This window comes from Corythoichthys intestinalis, unplaced genomic scaffold (genome assembly GCF_030265065.1).
Source record: "Corythoichthys intestinalis isolate RoL2023-P3 unplaced genomic scaffold, ASM3026506v1 HiC_scaffold_23, whole genome shotgun sequence".
NCBI classification, from domain to species: domain Eukaryota; kingdom Metazoa; phylum Chordata; class Actinopteri; order Syngnathiformes; family Syngnathidae; genus Corythoichthys; species Corythoichthys intestinalis.
Genome location: NW_026651592.1, coordinates 4,988,110 through 5,009,300, shown reverse-complemented (window position 1 = coordinate 5,009,300; position 21,191 = coordinate 4,988,110). Strand labels below are relative to the sequence as shown.

Here is a 21,191-nt window from a genome sequence, read left to right as displayed (position 1 = left end):
TTTGACAGCCCTAATTTTAAAGTATTTAGAAAACATTTAAGTTGTCAACGGACGAGGGTCTGTTAACAGAAGGACTGTGATTGTTGTTGTAATGTAGTGCGTATTAGAGCTAAATAAAATGAAAAAGGAGGACTACGAGATGCAAGTCTTACTATTGCTACGAGAAAAAAAGTCGTATTATTACGTTGGGGTAATGGAGTCTTAATCAGCCACGCATCTTACGCACATGTACCGTAGCTGAGAGCTACATTAGCCTGGCTAATGAAATATTTCAAATAGATCATTGTTATGGTTTTCTTGGGGAAAAAATCTGGGGGGGGGGGGGGGGGAATTCTCATTTGTCATTATATGAACCAATGTCGCCGCGGCACGACATGGTGAGGCTGCCCACCACCACACCTTCAAAAAAATCCTAGGGGAAACCCTATAGAATGTCAGAAAATTTCTGATAGAATTTCCCAATCCACTGCCATTTGGTGTCCTTTTAGTAGCTGCAGATTGTGCAGTTCTCAATGTGTTAGAATAACTTTATTTAATCTGATCAAACTGTGACAAAATGAACATGTCTTACCTCACACTCGCCTTTGCTGGCGGGTCCCTTGGTGCCCCTGACCTTGTTCTCCAAGGCCACGCTGTGGATGTAGGTGTACCCATCGGGCGGCGGGAAATAGGGCTTCTTCTGTCCGAAGTTGAACTCAACGGCACAGTTCTTCACTAGCACGTGAGGGAAAAGTGCCCGCCCTGCCAACTCCTCCTTGGTGGTCTTGAACGCTACGCCCAGTGCCACTCCGTTCTTGGAGTATCCCATTTCCACCTCTTCGCCTTGTTCAAAGTCCTGTCCAAAATAACAGTGAGTGTTAGCTTTTTGTATAAAACCTTAGGGGTCAGCGTCACTTACAATGTAACAACCGATGACATCATTTTCCCCAAATTGCTCTCCGTAATCGGCAAATTTGCAGTTGGACGACTTCTTTCCAGTTCCTCCGTATCCGAAGGAAAGGGGCTCCTCTCCTAAAACAAGAATTAAGTGCAACTTTGATGATAAATGTAACAAATAAGTGTTGATGATCTCAGTCAGTGGCGTTGATGATGGTAGACGTCCAATCATGTGCCTCTTCTCATTATTCTGCTGTGAATTTAAAGTTGTACGTCACTAAAAGTGGTTTTCGTAAATGGAACTTCGGACTTGTAGGCTAATAAGCCACAATTGTTCTCTTTTACTAAAATATGTTATTATAAATACATATATAATTGCCATTGTTTTAAAAATCTATAATATTTAGTACATGTTTTGACCTGCAGAGGGCGCTATGTTTTACGCACGCAATGCAACCTGGGGGTGATGACGCGGTTGGGCTGGACTGCGAGAATATCTGTGCTTGCTAGCAAGCGAAGCTAGTATGACGACTGGACTGACTTTGTCACATTCTGCTGCTGGTCAGATTGATTTGTTACAGATCAGGGGGATGAGTTCCCAACGTCGTACCTGCATCCAATTCCAGCTCATCAGCAGTGTATTTAAACTGATCCTCGACGGCTTGCCGAGATATTGACTTGCTACCATTTGACCGGTTGTATATCCCTTCGTTGCTAGTTGCATCATTGCCTAGTTATTTTTCATTTCTCTGACTCTCACAACGGTTTTTTTTTTTCCTCATTGATCCAGACCTACTGCAACATACCCTTTTTGTGTCTCACTTTTCGTGATCACGTGTTTGTGTGTTCAATAAACTTTCTTACGCAATCCCTATGTTATTGTTGTCTGCTTGCTGTTGAAAATTAGCAGTGTTTTCTGATTTTGTGGTTGAGCCAGCCGCACTCTCTTTTCTGTTGCGTTTCCCTTTCGGGTTTAACTGCACAAACACACAACGCAGTTTTCAAAATGTCTTAACTCTCAAGTCTCCCAAATCAGAATTCATGCAGCAATTACGCAAGTAGGGCTGCAGCTATTGAATATTTTAGTAATCGAGTAATCGACTGTAAATAAAATAAATTTTTTAGGTAAAGAGCAGTTATAAATATACATGAGAAAAAAAGACATTTAATTTATTATTGAACCATTTTCAGTCAATCAATGTCTTTATTTTCGATGTACATTGTTGAAAACAGCCAACAATTGCCTCTCAGATGTGACTAGAATTAAAAAAAGACCAATTCACTGCTTTCACTCCAAAAACATTTAGATCTTATAAAAATATATATATATTTCTTACCTAAAAATGCGATTACGCTTGATAATACACATCACCTAAAAGTTAGGTGTTTTTCCCACGTGTTTCAATTGAATTTCCATTTGTGTCAAGCCATTTTTAAGTTCTAGTTAAGTTTTAAGTTAGTCTAAACTGTAAGTCCTGATAGGATTTTGAGTTTTTGCAGTGTTCAAATTCAAAATAAATCTATTGTAACATATCAGGTTATAATATGGCGGGGATATTTGCATGCGTTCCTGAATGCACCGCGTGACGTGCGGGGGTGAGGGAGGTGCGGTAGAGCGAGAGACGTGCCTTCCTGTTGTTGTTGTCGTTCCACAAGTTGCCAAAAAAGAAATAATTGCAACCTAAGGGTGCCATTCATCATGATCTCTCCAAGAGATATCAGTGGTTGTGGTTTACTCTACAGTATATGTGCAGGTACACAATTTTCAGTAGATTTATATTTTACAGCAATGTTGCACAGAAAAGGTGTCACTGTTTAAAAAATGACAAACAGTATTTTTTCTATTTTGAAATATCTTTTTTTGCGTTTCAGCAGTTGTAATGTAGAACATCATGTACCAAATTTCTGACCAATATATCGATAATCGCTGTATCGTGATATTATCGTTGTCGTGAGCCTTGTATTGCAAATCTTATCGGATCGTGAGGTGCCATGAGGTTCTCACACCTATGAGAAGCGTATCCCTGATGGATACTTATAATGATAATTTTAGAGACAAATGGTACCATTTACAATGACAGCAAAGAGTGGGGGGGGGGACACAAAGTATTTGAGAAGCACTGCCCCAGAATAACAGAGCCAGAATGTGTAGTCATTTGTTTTGATGCTTCTGCGGATGCATGTCAGTTTGCTCAGCGCTTGTTGGAATGCCAAAAAGCGCGCATGTGTGATACTTGAACGGACTCAATGGAAAAAGGCCGTCTGAACAGACACGCCAAAAAAAAAAAAAAAAAAAAAAAAAAGACGAAAAATTGGAATTGTGAATGAAGACCTGCTTAAAATTTCTTACCAAGCTGAGTACTGGAGTGGTTGATGGACCATCCAATTCGGACCACATGAGGATTCGGTTCAGAACTGGGAAGGTGCTTTACTGGAATTTCCTCATTGATCTGAGATAGAAAAAAGTGCATATGGTTATGAACAACATTAGCTGCATCTTCTGATTGATGAATTTTAGCGGTTTTGAAACCTTGACCTTTTTTAATACCACGGTATACCTTGAAACCGGTAACCGACACATGCCTAGTATCAAGCTAGGCTATCTCCATCTTGCTTGTTTAGAAATACATGGTCAGATTTGTTTTCTTATCTTGTCGAGAACATGCAACGTTGCTTCAGCCTTTAAAGGGTATTATAATACTAAGGGGCTGTGAGATATCAATAGAACCGTTATGTGGCAAGATAACAAATATTAATAAAGTTAACAAAAAAATAAGTCACATTCATGAGCAATTACCGAAAATAGATCGAAAATTACGAACATTCCTGAAAGTATTCCAGAAACAGCCGAATGGGGCGGAGACATCACAACAAGGAAACAAAAGGTCGACGCAGGTGCCATTGTTGTTTATTGACGAGAGAGTTGCGTTCGTGTTTTATTAAAAAATCGCTAAAATGGTTCAGACCTGTCATGCCATGTGGTGTACAAATAGCCATTTGTCGCAATGTAGTACCCATGAGTTCCTGAACGTGAGAAAAAGAGCTAGACTACGCAGACAATGAGTAAAGTTCGTCCGTGCTAAGAGGGCTAATTTTGCAGACCCAGCCTCCGGCACGGTTTTATGTGGTGCGCATTTTACACCAGAAAGCTATTCGAACTATGGACATATGAAATCAGGTTTTGCTAAGACATTGCTGCTGAAAGCAGATGCAGTGCCCACCATACACGCGCAGCCACCCAAATGTCCCAAGATATCAAGAAAGAGGACGATGACTGGCTCTGATGAGACCACCCCACCACCCCAGGCAAAGCAAAGGAGGGAAATGGCCAGAGAGAGTACTTTTATAATAAAAAACATATCACGCATTGGATATAGGACTGGACACATGTATAAATTATCGCTCGTAAAATATATAGAACAAATCCTCTAATCCCATTCATATTTGTGTCTGTTGGCAGAGCGAAAACCTATGATAGTACAATAAATGATAATTATTCAATACATTACTTTATTTTGCGGTCACGGTGTATCAGCTTCACAAAAAGAAATGCAAAACAAACCTGTCGGTGTTTCCCACACGATCTCTCGCCGGTGTTTCATCAGTGTGATTGCTCCCCTCAATGATCCTTTCATTAGGTTGCATTGGCTTTCGTTTGGGCTCAAATTGATAACCCAAAACACCAAAGAAAGGTTCATAACGCTCCTCGTTACCATTAGAAGAACGTTCGTTACGTCGGATTCATCGCTGAAACTAGAAACAAAATTGTCCGCCATCATCGCCGCCATTCAGTACTAAGCACCGAGCCGGTTGTTTCCTTGTAGTGACGTCACGCACACAATATGCTACATCTCCGGGATCTCGGGGGCGGGCCCTTTTAGCTTCACAATCGGTCCAAATTTCTATCATTTTCTTGGTGTTGCGATGTGTGTAATTACACGAAGTGGCATGATATGAATCCAAAAGGCATGCGTTTATGGATAAATGATGGAATATTAGCATTTCCCCAGGTGTTGTAATACCCTTTAAAGGTCTGTGCTGAATAACCATTACACAATAAATTTAACTCGTCGCATTAGCATGGCATTCACGTTAGTATTAGCATCAATTTTAGCGTGGGAAGCATACTCTTAAATGTTGGGACAACTAAAATATTTTTTCTATACCGTTGATGGTTTCTAGGTGGGTTTAACAGGAAAATAATGTACTGCTTTTCCTGCTGACTGTGCATTATCTTCACGAAGTTGGCGTCATCCTTGTAGACACTACAGTATGTGCTCGTCATTGTTCATTTGAAATTGTTGTAAACCTTTATTTTTGGACTAAAACTTGAATCTTACAGACGAAAACATTAACTGCGGACTAAAACTAGACAGAATTCGTATGAGATTTCGTTAACTAAACACACATTTTGAAATGACTAAAATATACTATGACTAATGAGGATTATCGTCCAAAATAAAATAAAAGGGCTGCCAAAAACAACACTGCTTTGTTGAAGCTGCTGTATTAATAACCCTTTTATATGTCCATAATTTTAGAATCGCTCTGGTCAAATTGGTGGGAGAAAAAGGCACCCCACCACCCCTTCTTAATACATTTACGAGGTATCAGATCCTTAAAACCAGGTGACTTGGACTCGCATGCAAAAAATATGTGATCAGGACCTCACTACTTTCAAAATGATCCTTGCTAATCTACATCTACCTAAATACAGTGAGTCATAATGACCTTCATCTCATAGCACACGCGTCCACATTTGACCCCGTGGGTGGCTCGTGCTCCCGCCCACAGGTAGGCGAATCCCTCAATGGTCAACGGGTAGCCGCTGTAGCGATCCCGGGAAACTTTGAAGTGCAGATCACAGTTGTCTGCAAGCAAAGCAAACCACACCGCTACAGTTAGTGTATGCTAGGAGAAAAATCTATATATTGATTTAGCCATTCCTCACACTTACATGTATCAATAGTCACAAGAGCATCATCGATGTCTTCTTCTTCGTCTTCTGCAGGTGGCTGTGGTGTGCGAGACCTTTAATGTTGGAGAACGAAGAGAGGTTAAGCTAGATAGTCAAAAGGAAAATTTACTCATTGACTAACAGCCGTTTAAGAATTTTGACTGACCTTTCAAGACCCACTGATTGTAGTGTTCTTGTGAGCTACCCAAAGTAGAGCCTCTTCTTTTAATAGAAAAAAAACTTGCTCTTTTTATTTTTTTTTCCCCGTTCTTTAATAATACTGGTTAACATTTTTATTAAGAAAAAGGGAATCCTAGTTTTAAATTTTCACGTGATAGGGAAAGATGCAGAACCGTTGCGGATTCCCCACCCCAAAATTTGTTAAAAACATTGTCAGACCTGAAACAACAAAAATGGTGCTCCCCAGTGTAATTAGCAGTAAAATATGAGCTGGAATGGTCAGACAATTTTCGTTTCTAACTAAAAAAGGGAAAAGTAGTTGATACCGTTTTGCTGTGCATATGAAGTTCCCTGGCCAGAAAATCCAGGTAATATTTGCAGCACTTTGGTTACTTCCCATGAATGGGCAGACAATTAGGATCAGCTCTCAAAAAAAAAAAATGAAAATGTTTTCAAACATCTGCTTTTACCATATTCTGACATGATGCTACTAGACTAATAATGGAATCCTAATTTGTGCATTTTCGGCACTGTGTTGTTTTCCAATAAAATGATAGAATTCATCCAATGATTAATCGAACAATTATTAAAATGATCCGTAGCCCTACACACACAGACACAAATCAAGTTGAACACGGTTTGGTTTCAACGATAAAAATGGGTTCTTAAAAATAAAAAAAAGAAAACTAGCTTTTTGGGAATAGAAAAACAGAACAGTAGCCAGGTTTACATTAGGAGATTGAAGGAAATATTTCATCAATATTGATCAAGATGGAGCTCATGTGTCCATCGTGGAAAGGACTTTTAGACTTCTAGTAAATCAATATTTTGATTTAAAATGTGACAAGCACATCAAAATGAGCTTTCCCTTCAACTGTGGTTGGAAGTGTTTTCAACAGTGCAAAAGAGTCACAATGTATGACAAAGAAAAAACCTGGACAGACCATTTCGATAAACAGGGGGTGAGAGAACAAAGAGGTCACTTGTCACATGGGTTGGTTGTCAAAGTTGCTAAAACCAGAAGACCATAATAAGAATTGAGCCCATTAAAAAAAAACATTTTCTCTGAATTCGATTTGACAATTTTAAGGTCTTCAATAATATTTTAATGATGGGCTTTTATACAATATGTGTTACCATTAAAAACTGAAAACAAAGCTAGTTTTGTTTTACATTCTCTAGCTAGCCAACTGAGTTTAGCTTTCAGCCAAAATCACGAGTTAAGGTTGGTTGTCACAGCATCAACAGTTCAAAGGACAGAGCAACTTGAAATTGCTTAACAGCTGTCAGTTTTGCACATGGTATAATACGGATTTTAAAAATTGTTTTTTAAAAACAACAACAACAAAAAAAAACAAGTGAAAACCAGTGGAGATATGCATGTGGAGAGAGCAGACCGGTCTTGTTATCACTGTATTCCAGACAGAGAATAGCTACTGTATCAGACAAGATGTTGATGTTCAGTGCTGGACTAAAATTAATGTTTTGAACATCTCAGAGTTCTCCGGTGAGTTCTTTTTGGTAATACAGTGGGGAGAACAAGTATGATACACTGCCGATTTTGCTGGTATTCCCACTTGCAAAGCATGCAGAGGTCTGTAATTTGTATCATAAGTTCTCTTCAACTGTGAGGGACGGAATCTAATACAAAAAAACAGAAAATCACGTTGTATGATTTTTAAATAATAAATTTGCATTTAATGGCATGAAATAAGTATTTGATACATCACAAAAATCGAACTTAATATTTGGTACAGAAACCTTTGTTTGCTATTACAAATACCAAACATTTCCTGTAGTCCTTGACAAGGTTTGCACACACTGCAGCAGGGATTTTGGCCCACTCCTCCATGCAGATCTTCTCCAGAGCCTTCAAGTTTCGGGGCTGCTGCCGGGCAACACGGACTTTCAGCTCCCTCCATAGATTTTCTATCGGGTTCAGATCTGGTGACTGGCTAGGCCACTCCAGGACCTTAAGATGCTTCTTACAGAGCCACTCTTTAGTTGCCTTGGCTGTGTGCTTTGGGTCGTTGTCATGCTGGAAGACCCAGCCATGACCCATCTTCAGGGCTCTCACTGAAGGAAGGAGGTTGTCACCCAAGATCTGGCGATACATAGCCCCATCCATCCTCCTATCAATACGGTGCAGTCGTCCTGTACCCTTGGCAGAGAAGCAGCCCCAAAAAATGATGTTTCCTCCTCCATGTTTCATGGTTGAGATGGTGTTCTTGGGGTTGTACTCATCCTTTTTCCTCCAAACACGACGAGCCGAGTTTATACAAAAAAGTTCCATTTTATTCTCATCCGACCACATGACCTTCTCCCATTGCTCCTCTGGATCATCCAGATGGTCAGTGGCAAACTTCAGACATGTCTTGTCTGGACATGCACTGGCTTCAGCAGCGGGACCTTGCGTGCGCTGTAGGATTTTAATCCATGACGGCGTAATGCGTTTCCGATGGTTTTCTTCGAGACTGTGGTTCCAGCTCTCTTCAGGTCATTGACCAGGTCCTGCCATGTAGTTCTGGGCTGATCCCTCACCTTCCTCATGATCAGTGATGCCCCACGAGGTGAGATCTTGCATGGAGCCCCAGAAAGGGGCAGATTGACCGTCAACTTGAACTTCTTCCATTTTCTAATAATCGCTCCAACAGTTGTTACCTTCTCACCAAGCTGCTTGCTTATTTTCCTGTAGCCTTATGATACAAATTACAGACCTCTACATGGCTTGCAAGTGGGAAAACCAGCAAAATCGGCAGTGTATCAAATACTTGTTCTCCCCACTGTACATGATGATTTTAAGACCTGTTGATTAAAAAAAGTAAAAATTGTGACAACCAACTATCTTCTCCCCTACCCCTGTGAAACTGGAAGGATTGGAGTATTCAGATTAATGGGTTTTAACACAGCCTTTATATTCGCTTTGGGACATTCACACGAATTGAAATTCAAGGCTTGACGTAAAGTGATAGTAGCTAATGTATTTAACGGCACCTCAACAAACTCGAAGACAAAAAAAAAAAATAACATGCAAAAATGACTTCTACTGAGAAACTTTATTTACAAAACAAAATTATGTACAAGCTTTACATTTTGCAAAATATGCATTGACATTTCAGCTATTCTCAGTTTCGTATGGATTCAGACACAGCTGTGGCTAACCTAAGCCCCTTTCAGACATACGCTGAACTCCAATTAAGTACCGGGATTTAAGCGGGTAGCCCTTATGTCTGAAAGCAATTTCCCGGGTCGACTGACAAAGAGATGACACTGCATGTATGAAAGCACCCAGTTAATTCCCGGGTGACAGCGTTAAGGCTGATGATAAATATCATGGCGGGCCAATCGTCATTTCCTCTTTCTTCGCAGCAAGACGAAAAGCGGTAAACAACGCAGTTATCAACATGGCAAACTGGCAAAATAGCAAACTTAAATTGTAAACATAATGAACTAAATTTGCTACTTTATCTTAAAGCCGAGGAAGAGACAGTCCATCTTTGAAACTGTGTGGTTTATTTTGTTGCCGATGCAGACCAAAAATGTAATGTTCGGGTTATAAAATCCCATCCCCCGCCCTCCCCACACAGTGAGCGCCAACACGGGACAACTCAAAGTGTCCAACCCGGGTAATTCCCGGTACATCTCCCCATGTCTGAAAGCCATGACACGGATAAATCCGGCATCACATCACATGGGAATTGAGCTGGATATAAATCTGAAAGGGGCTCTATTGTTTGCATTTTCTCAAATCTCACAATAATTAATCTTAGTGTGGTAATCAGTAAAGCAGTCTCCCGGATGCAAGGGGATAAGACATGAGATGCACCACATTCGGGTATCTTTGCGCAGGCCCCTACGGGTGCACACCCTACACCTCCTAGCTGGTTTTAAACGCATTTTAGTTGGCTTCAAATATTGGAGTTTGTGCTTGGCGATCTGTCCGTCAAGCCTACTTTCTGGGTCAGTCTTATACGGCGCCCTTTTAGCATTCCGCGGGCCTTCCTCGGAGATGCTATCGTCCTCAATCTTCACGACGGCAACTTCCACCACCTCTCTCTGCCTTTTTAACTGCACCCCTGCGTGTCGCGTTACAGTCCAGGATTTAATTACCCTGCGCATAAACTCCAAGAGGCTTTTACACTCTCCTGGGTGCCTGAGTTTGTAGAGTACGTAGGCATTAAACATGCATATTTGAAACAGATAGGCCACAAACTTTTTGGACCAGTCCATCGACTTATGGACTATGGGGTAGTACTCAACATTTTGCTCCAATTTATCCACCCCATTCATGAAGGCGTTATGCGCAATAACGCACTCTGGTCTGATCTGCTGCTCCTTGTATTTCTGTCCCTTCGGCAACAAGGCTTTCAGCATCTTATCATGGTGGCAAGTTGTCAGCATTGTCACCAACTTTTTCTCTCGAAACGCCACCAACAGCATTCTATTATTGTGTCGGGTAATCTTTTCCCCTTCCTTCAAGTCATTCGACCCCTTTAAGATCTCCCCCTTACTCTTCTTCAGTGGTCCACAGACATTAGTTTCCGCTCCCAGTAAAAGCTCACACATTGCTACAGAATTGAAAGACTCCCCTATATACAGTGTATAACCAAGACCCGGCAGACGATCAAGGAGAGAGAAGACTATCTCCGACGTGGTTTGAGTTTCCCCGCCGTAGGGCAGCATATTAAAGCAATACCCTGTGGCGGAGTCACAAAGGACGTAAGATTTGATACCATGTTTGGCAGGCCTTCTGGGATTACACACTTTGAAGCATACACGGCCCCGCCACAGCATCACACCTTCGTCAATGCAAATGTTTTGCCCCGGTTGAAACATCTCCCTGAACTTCTCCACAATATAATCAAACACTGGGCGGACTTTGTACATTTCGTCAGGGTCATCATGGAATATGAGATTGTTGTAAGAGAGGTACTTCCATATAAAATGATATCTGTTCCTTCCCATGGTCTGGCTGAAAAAGGGGGTTGCCTCTATCTCATCCACACTCCAGTAGTAATGGGTGTTGGGTTTTTTGACATAAGTGGTGACAAAATTGAGTCCTAGGAAAGCTTTCAGTTCTGGTACTGCCACCGGTTTAAACACAAAAGGTTTATTATTCAGCAGCCTCTCAGTGTTATAACAATGGAGAGCATTCTGGTTTGTCTTATCCACAATGTGTTGGAGGAGTTCGTCCGTGAGGAAGAGTTCCAAAAAGTCGGCTGGCTGGTCGGAAATCAGCTCGGCGGCAGCGCTCCGGAGTCCGGGGTTTGCAGCAAAGGGAAACATTCTCGGTTGCCAACTGGATTGGCGCCACTCACTATCGTGGCTCATTGGATGTACTGTAAATTCCAGAAATATAAACATTAGTATGAAAATCTTTTAAATTGGTGTGGACTGATGTGGCGAGAAACTATTTTACCTTCTTCATAACTCTCAGTAGGTAAGGGTTCAGAATCGCTGCTGGATAAACGACATGAAAATCAAAATTACCACAAATATATTTTTACCGCGCTGTGAAATGTGCAGGTTTTTGTCCCCCCTCTTACCAGTCGTCTTCAGACTCCGAACTCGCGCTGGAACCCCGCAGGAAACACGATCTGTTCAATTAAAAGCTTTTTCAGTACTGCCAACTGACGTTTCAGTATAGAAACTACTGGAACTAAATTGCATTTGTTTGACATAAGGATGGATTGCTTTGATCGCTCAAATCAAAGCAATTACCCTTCGTCAAAATAATGAAAAGGAGCTATCTAGCAAGTCAGGTCTTACCTCCATGTCTTTTTGGAGCGTCTGGGGACGAGGCTCTGCTGCTCCCGGTTGATCCAGACGGTAACCACTCATCTGACGAATCCGGGTCAGGCTCACGGAACTCATCTGACCCGGATTCGTCGGTGGTAAAACGCGCCATGAACTATGCTAACTTTCACGATAGCATCACTCAATCGAAACTAATGCGATACACAGTCTGTTCGAGCTCTCTGAACTTGGACAAATATTTCGCAGCATTTTTTAGAGATTGGCGGAAGTTTTGCAAGCCCGTCCCCAGCCCGCCCAGTTGAAAAGCATATTTTATTGTCATTTATAAATGTCTTTGGCAGTCAACTGTTTTTTCAATTGGACTATAGATATTTCACTCACATCCAACGAGTTGAACCCTGTAAAACCCTAATTCGAATGAATATGTGCAAATGGAAAAAAAATAATAATAAACAAAACAAAAAAAATAATCGCCTCTCTGATATTTTAGGGGGCCATGAAGCAGAAATTTTCTGTAGTCTTCAAATAGTTGAATTTTGGATGTGTTTTTTTTTTTTAAGAATACAAATCTTGTATTATTACAACTTGGGCCTAGCTGGGCGCTGCATGTCATTGTTTATACTCACACTGAATTAATACACAAAACATATCCATCAAAGGACAAGTGTGACTTCCCTGTTGTTATACCAGTTGGCAGCGCAGATTATGCTTCTACACCACTTTGAAGTCAACGTGCCCTTTGACGTATCAGCCTGGCTTTTCTCACAATGATCTCGAAAATCAAGGAGGTTGATCGCCAAGTTGTTTTCTGCATAAACTTCCAAGAACTTCAAGGGAAACCACACATCAACTGGCAATCCCAGTTTATATTTGGCTCAGGTTCCGTCAACACTCTCTTGGTACAGATTGGAGCCACAGAGGATACCAGAGATTCCTTTTTGTAACCATTAGTTGAACCCCCGTAGGCGTGGCTTGGATTTTTTTAATGCTACTGAGTTCCACCTTGAAAGGAATCATCATTTAATCCATACAGTTAAGCTCTTCCGGTACTTGTAGGCATGAATTAAGCCATGGTCTGAGTTTCCAGAGCTTGTGTTTTCAGTCTATGACACTGTCAGGTTGTTTACAAAAAGTAGTGAAAAAGTAGTTCAAGCAGAAACGAGTCGATTTTCTTTTTGTTTCATCAATGGAATCTATAGCCATCTCCTGTGCACTTGAGTCAGAGTTGATCTCAAAGTCATGGTCTCATTTTGCAATGGCATCAATCCCATCTTGCTCAGTGTATGAACACTACTCTGTAGGTGCCATTCAGAAATGCAAAATGTAAATATAGAAAGGAATAAGTTTGTAAAACATGAGCATTTAATCTGCTGTCTAAAGATTTTAATTCAAATTTATCTTAAATCATATACCAACATCCAAACTAACGATGGAGTATAATAGGTTTTCCAAACTATCAATCAATCATCCCAAAAAACATTCAGAACCTGTTTCTGGCCATAGTAATCTAAATTACAAAAACTACTTTTTAGCCCAGAATCTATAAAAATGTATGTCATCAATTATGTATGATAATAATCATATACATATTTCTTTCAGTATTGTTGTCCATATATAAAAAGCATGTGATATTTTGCTTTGACACACAGCCAATGTTGTACTTATACAACATAGACATCTTATGCTCAGAATCACATTCAATCCATTTTGTCAGTAAGTCTACAAGTTATAGAAATTCCAATATGCATAAATATTGAAGTGTTACTTACTTGATTCTTGAAAAACTCAGACCAATGAAACAGAAATGTTTGCAGGTTGCATTTATGACCTAAAAGGCTACCATCCAAAAGTAAATAAGGGATAGTAATGCCTTTCCCTGGATGTTGTAATAATTTTGGGTTTTACAGGGTTTCATTCCATCAATCAAAATCACGTGACACGCGCTCTGTTCGAGCTCCACGAATTAATCACTTACATTTAGAATTTTATGACACGGTTAGACTTCCGCCAGCTTGTCCCCAGCCCGCCCCTTAAAAAAAACATGACTGACATCTTCAGACATCGTTTAGGAATTAACGGTGGTTTTCAAATTTGACGCATTCAATTGGTGTCACTATCAGTGAGTTAACTGTGTGACCAATCATTTTGTCGTATGACGCTGTGGATTGCTTTTAAAAGGGCCGCCTGGGGGATGCCAGAAGGCCCCAGTTATGAACAATCCTGGTTTTTGCTTTCGCACTGTAGCTTGGCCCAATTGATTACTGAGCAGATCAAACGGGTTCAAAGTCAGTGCCAAAAACTTCAATATGTCCAGTTTCGCAACCTTTTTTTTTCTAAATTATAATTCATATCATCAAGACCTACTGTAAGCCTTGCTTATTCTGTTTCTTTCATTAATACTATTACTACTATTCTCATTTGTATTTTAAGGAAATCTAGAAGGCCTCATAAAGGTCAGCCATGGTACTTAAAAAAAAAAAAAAAAAAAAAAAAGCTACAGCCCTTCAGGCTTATTGGAGACGTTCCCCGGGTGGCAGACAAAACTGCTGTGCCGATATGTTGTGAAACAATAAAATTTCACCATTTTACTCTCATTTGACTTTGACATGATATTCAATGGGTGATAACACAAAAAACCTTGACAATATGTTCCCGCCCCACAAACACACACGCGAAAAAAAAAAAAGATGTTGGCATATCATTGTCTGGGTTGCTTTTGAAACTCTTCAAAACAGTTCATCACCAATCAAACGTTTTTTTCTGATCAGGAAAAACTTATGTTGATATATTATCTCCGTTTTAGTTTCATGTAACCCAGACAATTTCATGGTCAAATGAATGAAAAATGGATAAAATCACGCAACAAAAATGAAAATCAAAGCAATATTGGGTGATTTTTCATGTGATGAAAATTGCTAAGCAGTAAGCCTGTCACAATATGCAATAATTCCATTTATCGCACGATAAATAAAAATGAAGGCGGTAATTTTTGCGCTGCGATTTATCGCCTCGCGTGCACGTGCGTGCGCGCATGCAGAATACGTGCTGTTAAAAGTTCGGATTCCTAGTTACCAACTGCGCAAAATGCATCTCTGTTCCAATTCCGGCAAAAAATAGCACCTTAGCCAATCGTTCCCATTATATCCTATTGTTCAACGTTTCATCGGTGCTCCGGATTGACTGCGGACCATCTCCGGCACGCCGGTGTTGTTGACGTGTGGGCGCTCCCGTCAGAAGTGTCAGGAGTTTCACGCGGGGCGGCTATTTTTCGGCACAACGCCGGATATTTACAACGAAGTCCGCCAAAACATTGTTACCGACTTGGCTGCTACGAACAACCTCGCTTTGACAACGGACAGGTGAATGGAAATGATGAACATTGAGTGGCAAATTAAGAGCGCTGTGCTTCAAACTCGTCCTGTTTATGAAAGTCGATTGTCATATGCTGGTATGAGCAGTCGTGACTTCAGCGGCGTTTGCTGACTTTTTTAATGCGCACACACTCAATATCATGAAATAGCAAACTAGATGTGCTACGTCCCATGCCATTGGCTACATGAGCCCAGAGTGATTATGGGACACGCAGTCCATATACTACATCGATGAATTCTAAACTGTCATGACTGAATGGACGTTAAGAAGGCCAAATGAATCCATACCACTGACTATAGATAATGGTGCAAATATTGTTAATTCAGTACGTGACACAGATGGATTCGGATCACAAATGGGATGTCTTGCTCATGTAGTAAACCTAGCTGCTAAGAGAGCTGACGCAATCAATGTGCCCCGCCTCATTTTACAAACAGTAAAGATTGTTCTCAGCACTTTTATGCAAATTTTTTTCAGATCAGTAAGCACATATGCACTAAAATGCATGTTTATATGATGGCAATTTAATTTTTGCTCATTTGCAAAAAAAAATGTAATTTTTTTAAATGTTAAATTAATTAAATGTATTGAATCGGATCGAAAATCGGGTCCCCCGTATCGAAAATCGTACCGAACGGTGACTTAACTGTATCGTTGCATCCCTATGGAACACCATTGCAGAAGCTATGAGGGGAAAAGTTTTCATTTGCCTGCTTAAGTGCAATCTTCTTTATTTTTTCTTGAAAAACACATTTTATTTATTCTGTGTTTCTGTGCGGTATTAATATTGTCTTTTACTTAAGAGGCATGGTCTATTGTTTTTAGTTGTGATTTCTTAAAAAGTATATTTGAATTTAAGAGTAAATATTTATCGCGTTTAAATGGGTGTACTTGATCTATTAATATTAGCGCTGAAACGAATACTCGAGCAACTCGAGTAACTCGAGTTTAAAAACTGATCCGAGTAATTTTATTCACCTCGACTAATCGTTTGACAGCTCTAAGCATCACGTTTTGCTCGGACTACTTTTAATGTGGGACAACGCGCTGATGTCACGTGCGGAGAGGAAGAAGGGGGAAAAAAAAAAAAAACTTACTGCAGCCAACAGCCGCTACAAACGACGCCGACGTTGCTAAATACTAGCCCGCACGATGCTACGTTGGTTGCAGGTAGCGTCTGATGTGTCTCATAGAGATGTATGTTGAACTAGATGCAAAATGACAGACTCGGCCGCATCTGGGCAGCGTTAGTAAACAGCCGCCATCTTAAAGCAGTACAGCGCTAAGCGCTAATAAATAAGATTAACGCTACTGTCACTACTAGCTCACGTAACGTTAGCCCTGCGTAGGGCTAGGTTTCTATTAATTATGACCACTGTCGATGCGTGGCTAACGCGTCTTACATACAGGCTTTAACATAGCATTGTGGAGTGATGAGGGTGTAAAATAAAAACTTAATACTAACTATCAATTTTAGCTCAGTAGTCATTGCTGGATAAAAAAATTAGCACTGGTCCCTAATGTGCTCCAATACAGCCTGTATCATACATTTATTTTGAACACTGCAAAAACTCAAAATCCTGTCAGGACATACAGTTTAGACTAACTTAAAACTTAACTTAAAAATGGCTTGACACAAATAGAAATTCAATTGAAACACGGGGAAAAAATCCTAACTTTTAAGTGATGTGTGTTATCAAGCGTAACAGCATTTTTAGGTAAGATATATATATTTTTTTGTTTCAATAAGATCTAAAAGTTTTTTGAGTGAAAGCAGTGAATTAGTCTTTTTTTTAATTCTACTTACATCTCAGATGCAATTGTTGGCTGTTTTCAACAATATACATCGAAAATAAAGACATTGATTGACTGAAAATGGTTCAAGATTAGATGAAATGTCTTGTTCTCTCATGTATATTTATAATTGCTCTTCACCTAAAAATATACTTGTTTTATCCGATTACTCGATTAATCGATAGAATTTTCAGTCGATTACTCAATTACTAAAATATTCGATAGCTGCAGCCCTAATTAATATATTCTGTATTGTATCTGTATTGTCTGTTATTGTAAATTGTTTTTTTTTTTTTTGTTTTTTTTGGGGCGCAATAATATCGCATATCGCAATAATTTATGAGATAAATTATCGCACACTCAAATTTGTTATCGCCACAGGCCTACTAAGCAGCTCAACATTCGACTCATTCTTTGATTAAAAATACAATATTGAAAGCAAGATACACAAACTGCCAACAATGCAAGTGCCATTGAACTAAAGCAGAAATAGGATCATTTGCACTGTTAGATAATTATAAATATTTTAAAGCCTACATTGTTGGCCAAAAGTATTGGCACCCCTGCAATTTTGTCAGATAATGCTCAATTTCTCCCAGAAAACGATTGCAATTATAAATGCTTTGCTAGTAATATCTTCATTTATTTTGCTTGCAATGAAAAAAACACAAAAGAGAATGAAAAATTAAATCATTATCATTTTACACAAAACTCCAAAAATGGGCCGGACAAACGTATTGACACCCTCAGCCTAATACTTGGTAGCATAACCTTTAGACAAAATAATGGTGAAAAACCGCTTCCGGTATTCCATGAGTTTCTTACAATAGTCTGCTCGAATTTTAGACCATTCTTCATTGGCCAACTAATCCAGGTCTCTGAGATTTGAAGGATGCCTTCTCCAAACTGCCATTTTCAGATCTCTCCACAGGTGTTCTATGGGATTCAGGTCTGGACTCATTGCTGTCCACTTTAGAAGTCTCCAGTCCTTTCTCTCCAACCATTTTCTAGTGCCTTTTGAAGTGTGTTTTGGGTCATTGTTCTCCTGGCAAGTCCCATGATCTCTGAGGGAGACCCAGCCTTCTCACACTGGGCCCTGCATTATGCTGCAAAATTTGCAGTCTACAGACTTCATATGGCAATGCACAAGGTCAAGCAGTCCAGTACCAGAGGCAGCAAAGCAACCCCAAAACATCAGGGAACCTCCGCCATGTTTGACTGTGGGGACCGTGTTCTTTTCTTTGAAGGCCTCGTTCCCCCCCGTAAACTCTATGTTGATGCCTTTTTCCAAAAAAGCGCTTTTGTCTCATCTGACCTGAGAACATTCTTCCAAAATGTTTTTGGCTTTCTCGGGTAAGTTTTGGCAAACTCCAGCCTGGATTTTTATGTCTCTGGGTCAGAAGTGGGGTTGTACCAAGTAGGACCTGTACCCAGTCAAGTACTGGATGATAGTTATGAGTTTGTTACGACGTGCGCCCAGTGCATTTGAAGAAGCGAAGCATACACAGCCAGTCCATTTCTCAGTTCCAATATTTTATTTTGGTGGCATCCAAGAACTTCTCAAACGCTCTTTATCCAAATAAAACAAAGACTCAAAAACGTATTCGTAACAGAACAAACAAAATGAGTACATTCCTTTCCTGCACGCTGCAGTAAGTCACAGTCAAAAACTGTTTTGCCCTCCTAACTACCAACACCTGTGTCATTATCTGTCATCTTAAGCGTATCGGGACTGACTCCAGGTCAGTGGGGAAAGACACGTTTGACAGCCCCTAGTGGCAGGAGGTAAAATTACAAATAACACAAATCAGGAATATGGCTCATACAGGGGTCTTCCTGGGTATCCTACGGGAGTCCCTTTTCGTTCAGCCGCCGACGGATAGTACGGGTTGACACCGTTGTACCCTTGGATTGCAGGACAGCTTGAACTTGTTTGGATGTTAGTCGAGGTTCTTTATCCACCATCCCCACAATCTTTCGTTGAAATACCTCATCAATTTTTCTTTGCCGTCCACATCTAGGGAGGTTAGCCACAGTGCCATGGGCTTTACACTTATTGATGACACTGCGCACGGTAGACACAGGAACATTCAGGTCTTTGGAGATGGACTTGTAGCCTTGAGATTGCCCATGCTTCCTCACAATTTCGCTTCTTAAGCCCTCAGACAGTTCTTTGGTCTTCTTTCTTTTCTCCATGCTCAATGTGGTACACACAAGGACACAGGAGAGAGGTTGAGTCAACTTTAATCCATTTTAACTGGCTGCAAGTGTGATTTAGTTATTGCCACCACCTGTTATGTGCCACAGGTAAGTAACAGGTGCTGTTATTTACACAAATTGGAGAAGAATCACATTATTTTTCAAAGGGTGCCAATACTTTTGTCCGGCCCATTTTTGAAGTTTAGTGTAAAATGATAATGATTTCATTCCCCCCCCCCCCCCCCCCAATTCTCTTTTGTGTTTTTTCACTGCAAGCGCAATAAATGAACATATTTCTACCAAAGCATTTGTAATTGCAATCATTTTCTGGGAGAAATTGAGCATTATCTGACAAATTGCATGAGTGGCAATACTTTAGGCCAGCAGTGTATATAGGGCACGGACTGAATTCTGTGGCTTTTGTATTTAACTCGTTGGCTGCCACGCCGTCAATGGCAGCCAATGATCGGCGCCATCACCCCAGAGTCAAAATGGATTGTTTGTCTAGTGCAGTGATCCCCAACCACCGGGCCGGGGACCGGTATTGGTCCGTAGCGCACAGAAATAATTAATAATTTGTTTAAAGAGAATTATAATACTAAGGGGCTGTAAGATATCAATAGAACCGTTATGTGGCAAGATAACAAATATTAATAAAGTTAACAAAAAATAAAATCACATTCATGAGCAATTATCGAAAATAGATCGAAAATTACGAACATTTCCGAAAGTATTCCGGAAACAGCCGAATGGGGCTTTGACGTCACAGCCAGAAAACAAAAGGTTGAGGCAGGTGCCATCGTTGTTTATCGACGAGAGAGTTGCGTTCGTGTTTTATCAAAAAAATCGCTAAAATGGTTCAAACCTGTTATGCTATGTTGTGTATAAATAGCCATTTGTCTCAATGTATTACCCATGAGTTCCCGAACGCGAGAAAAAGAGCTGGACTACGCAGACTGAGTAAAGTTCATCCGTGCAAAGAGGGCTAATTCTGCAGACCCAGCCTCCGGCACGGTTTTGTGTGCTGCACATTTTACGCAAGAAAGCTATTCGAACTATGGACAAATGAAATCAGGTTTTGCTAAGAAATTGCCGCTGAAAGCAGATGCGGTGCCCACCATACACGCGCAGCCAACTAAATGTCCCAGAGATATCAAGAAAGAGGATGACGACTGGCACTGATTAGACCACCCCACCACCCCAGGCTAAGCAAAGGAGGGGAGCAGCCAAGCTCGAAATGGCCAGAGTGAGTACTCTTTTATAATAAAAAAAACATCACGCATTGGATATAGGACTGGAGACATGTACAAATTATCGCTTGTAAAATATAAACAACCAATCCTCCAATCCCATTCATATTTGTGTCTGTTGGCAGAGCGAAAACCAATGATAATACAATAAATGATAATTATTCTATTCATTACTTTATTTCGCGGTCACGGTGTATCAGCTTCACAAAAAGAAATGCAAAACAAACCATTCGGTGTTTCCCACACAATCGGTTACTGGTGTTTCATCAGTGTGATTGCTCCCCTCAATGATCGTTTCATTAGGCTGCATTGGCTTTTGTTTGGGCTCAAATTGATAACCCAAAACACCAAAGAAAGGTTCATAACTCTCCTCGTCACTATTAGAAGAACGTTCGTTTCGTCGGATTCGTCGCTGCAACTAGAAACAAAATTGTCCGCCATCATCGCCGCCATTCAGTACTAAGCACTGAGCCGGGTGTTTCCTAGTTGTGACGTCACGCACACATTATGCTAGATTTCCCGGATCTTGGGCGCCGGTCGTTTTAGCTCGACAATCGATCCAAATTTCTCTCATTTTCTTGGTGTTGCGATGTGTGTAATTACATGAAGTGGCATGATATGAACCCAAAAGGCATGCGTTTATGGACAAATGATGGAATATTAGCATTTCCCCAGGTGTTTTCATACTCTAAGACCACAATCTGGCCTGTGCTTCTTGACTAATCCAAGTAGAGATGTGTGTACACTGCACTCTAATAGTTGACCGCCAGTACTGGGGTGTTGGCACACTTACAATAGCCCAGCGT

General features: G+C 40.5%; 1 protein-coding gene and 1 non-coding gene across 3 annotated transcripts in view; both read right to left on the bottom strand.

Moving 5' to 3' along the window:
• LOC130911113 (heterogeneous nuclear ribonucleoprotein U-like protein 1) overlaps positions 1–21,191 on the bottom strand; it is a 48,965-nt gene that overhangs the window by 21,143 nt on the left and 6,631 nt on the right. The window contains exons 5-9 of one of the 2 annotated variants that reach the window (XM_057828827.1): positions 5,834–5,907; positions 5,608–5,747; positions 3,227–3,326; positions 899–1,011; positions 572–835 (exon numbers count right to left, since the gene is read on the bottom strand). In XM_057828827.1, coding sequence (XP_057684810.1) covers positions 572–835; positions 899–1,011; positions 3,227–3,326; positions 5,608–5,747; positions 5,834–5,907 — 691 coding nt within the window. Of the gene's footprint in view, positions 1–571; positions 836–898; positions 1,012–3,226; positions 3,327–5,607; positions 5,748–5,833; positions 5,908–9,050; positions 11,353–11,432; positions 11,474–11,559; positions 11,611–21,191 lie in introns of those variants that run through there. The other variant, XM_057828828.1, reaches the window with a different exon arrangement.
• On the bottom strand, positions 13,927–14,065 carry LOC130911280 (small nucleolar RNA SNORA50). The gene has a single exon (XR_009061995.1). It is a non-coding gene; the product is annotated as a small nucleolar RNA SNORA50 (small nucleolar RNA).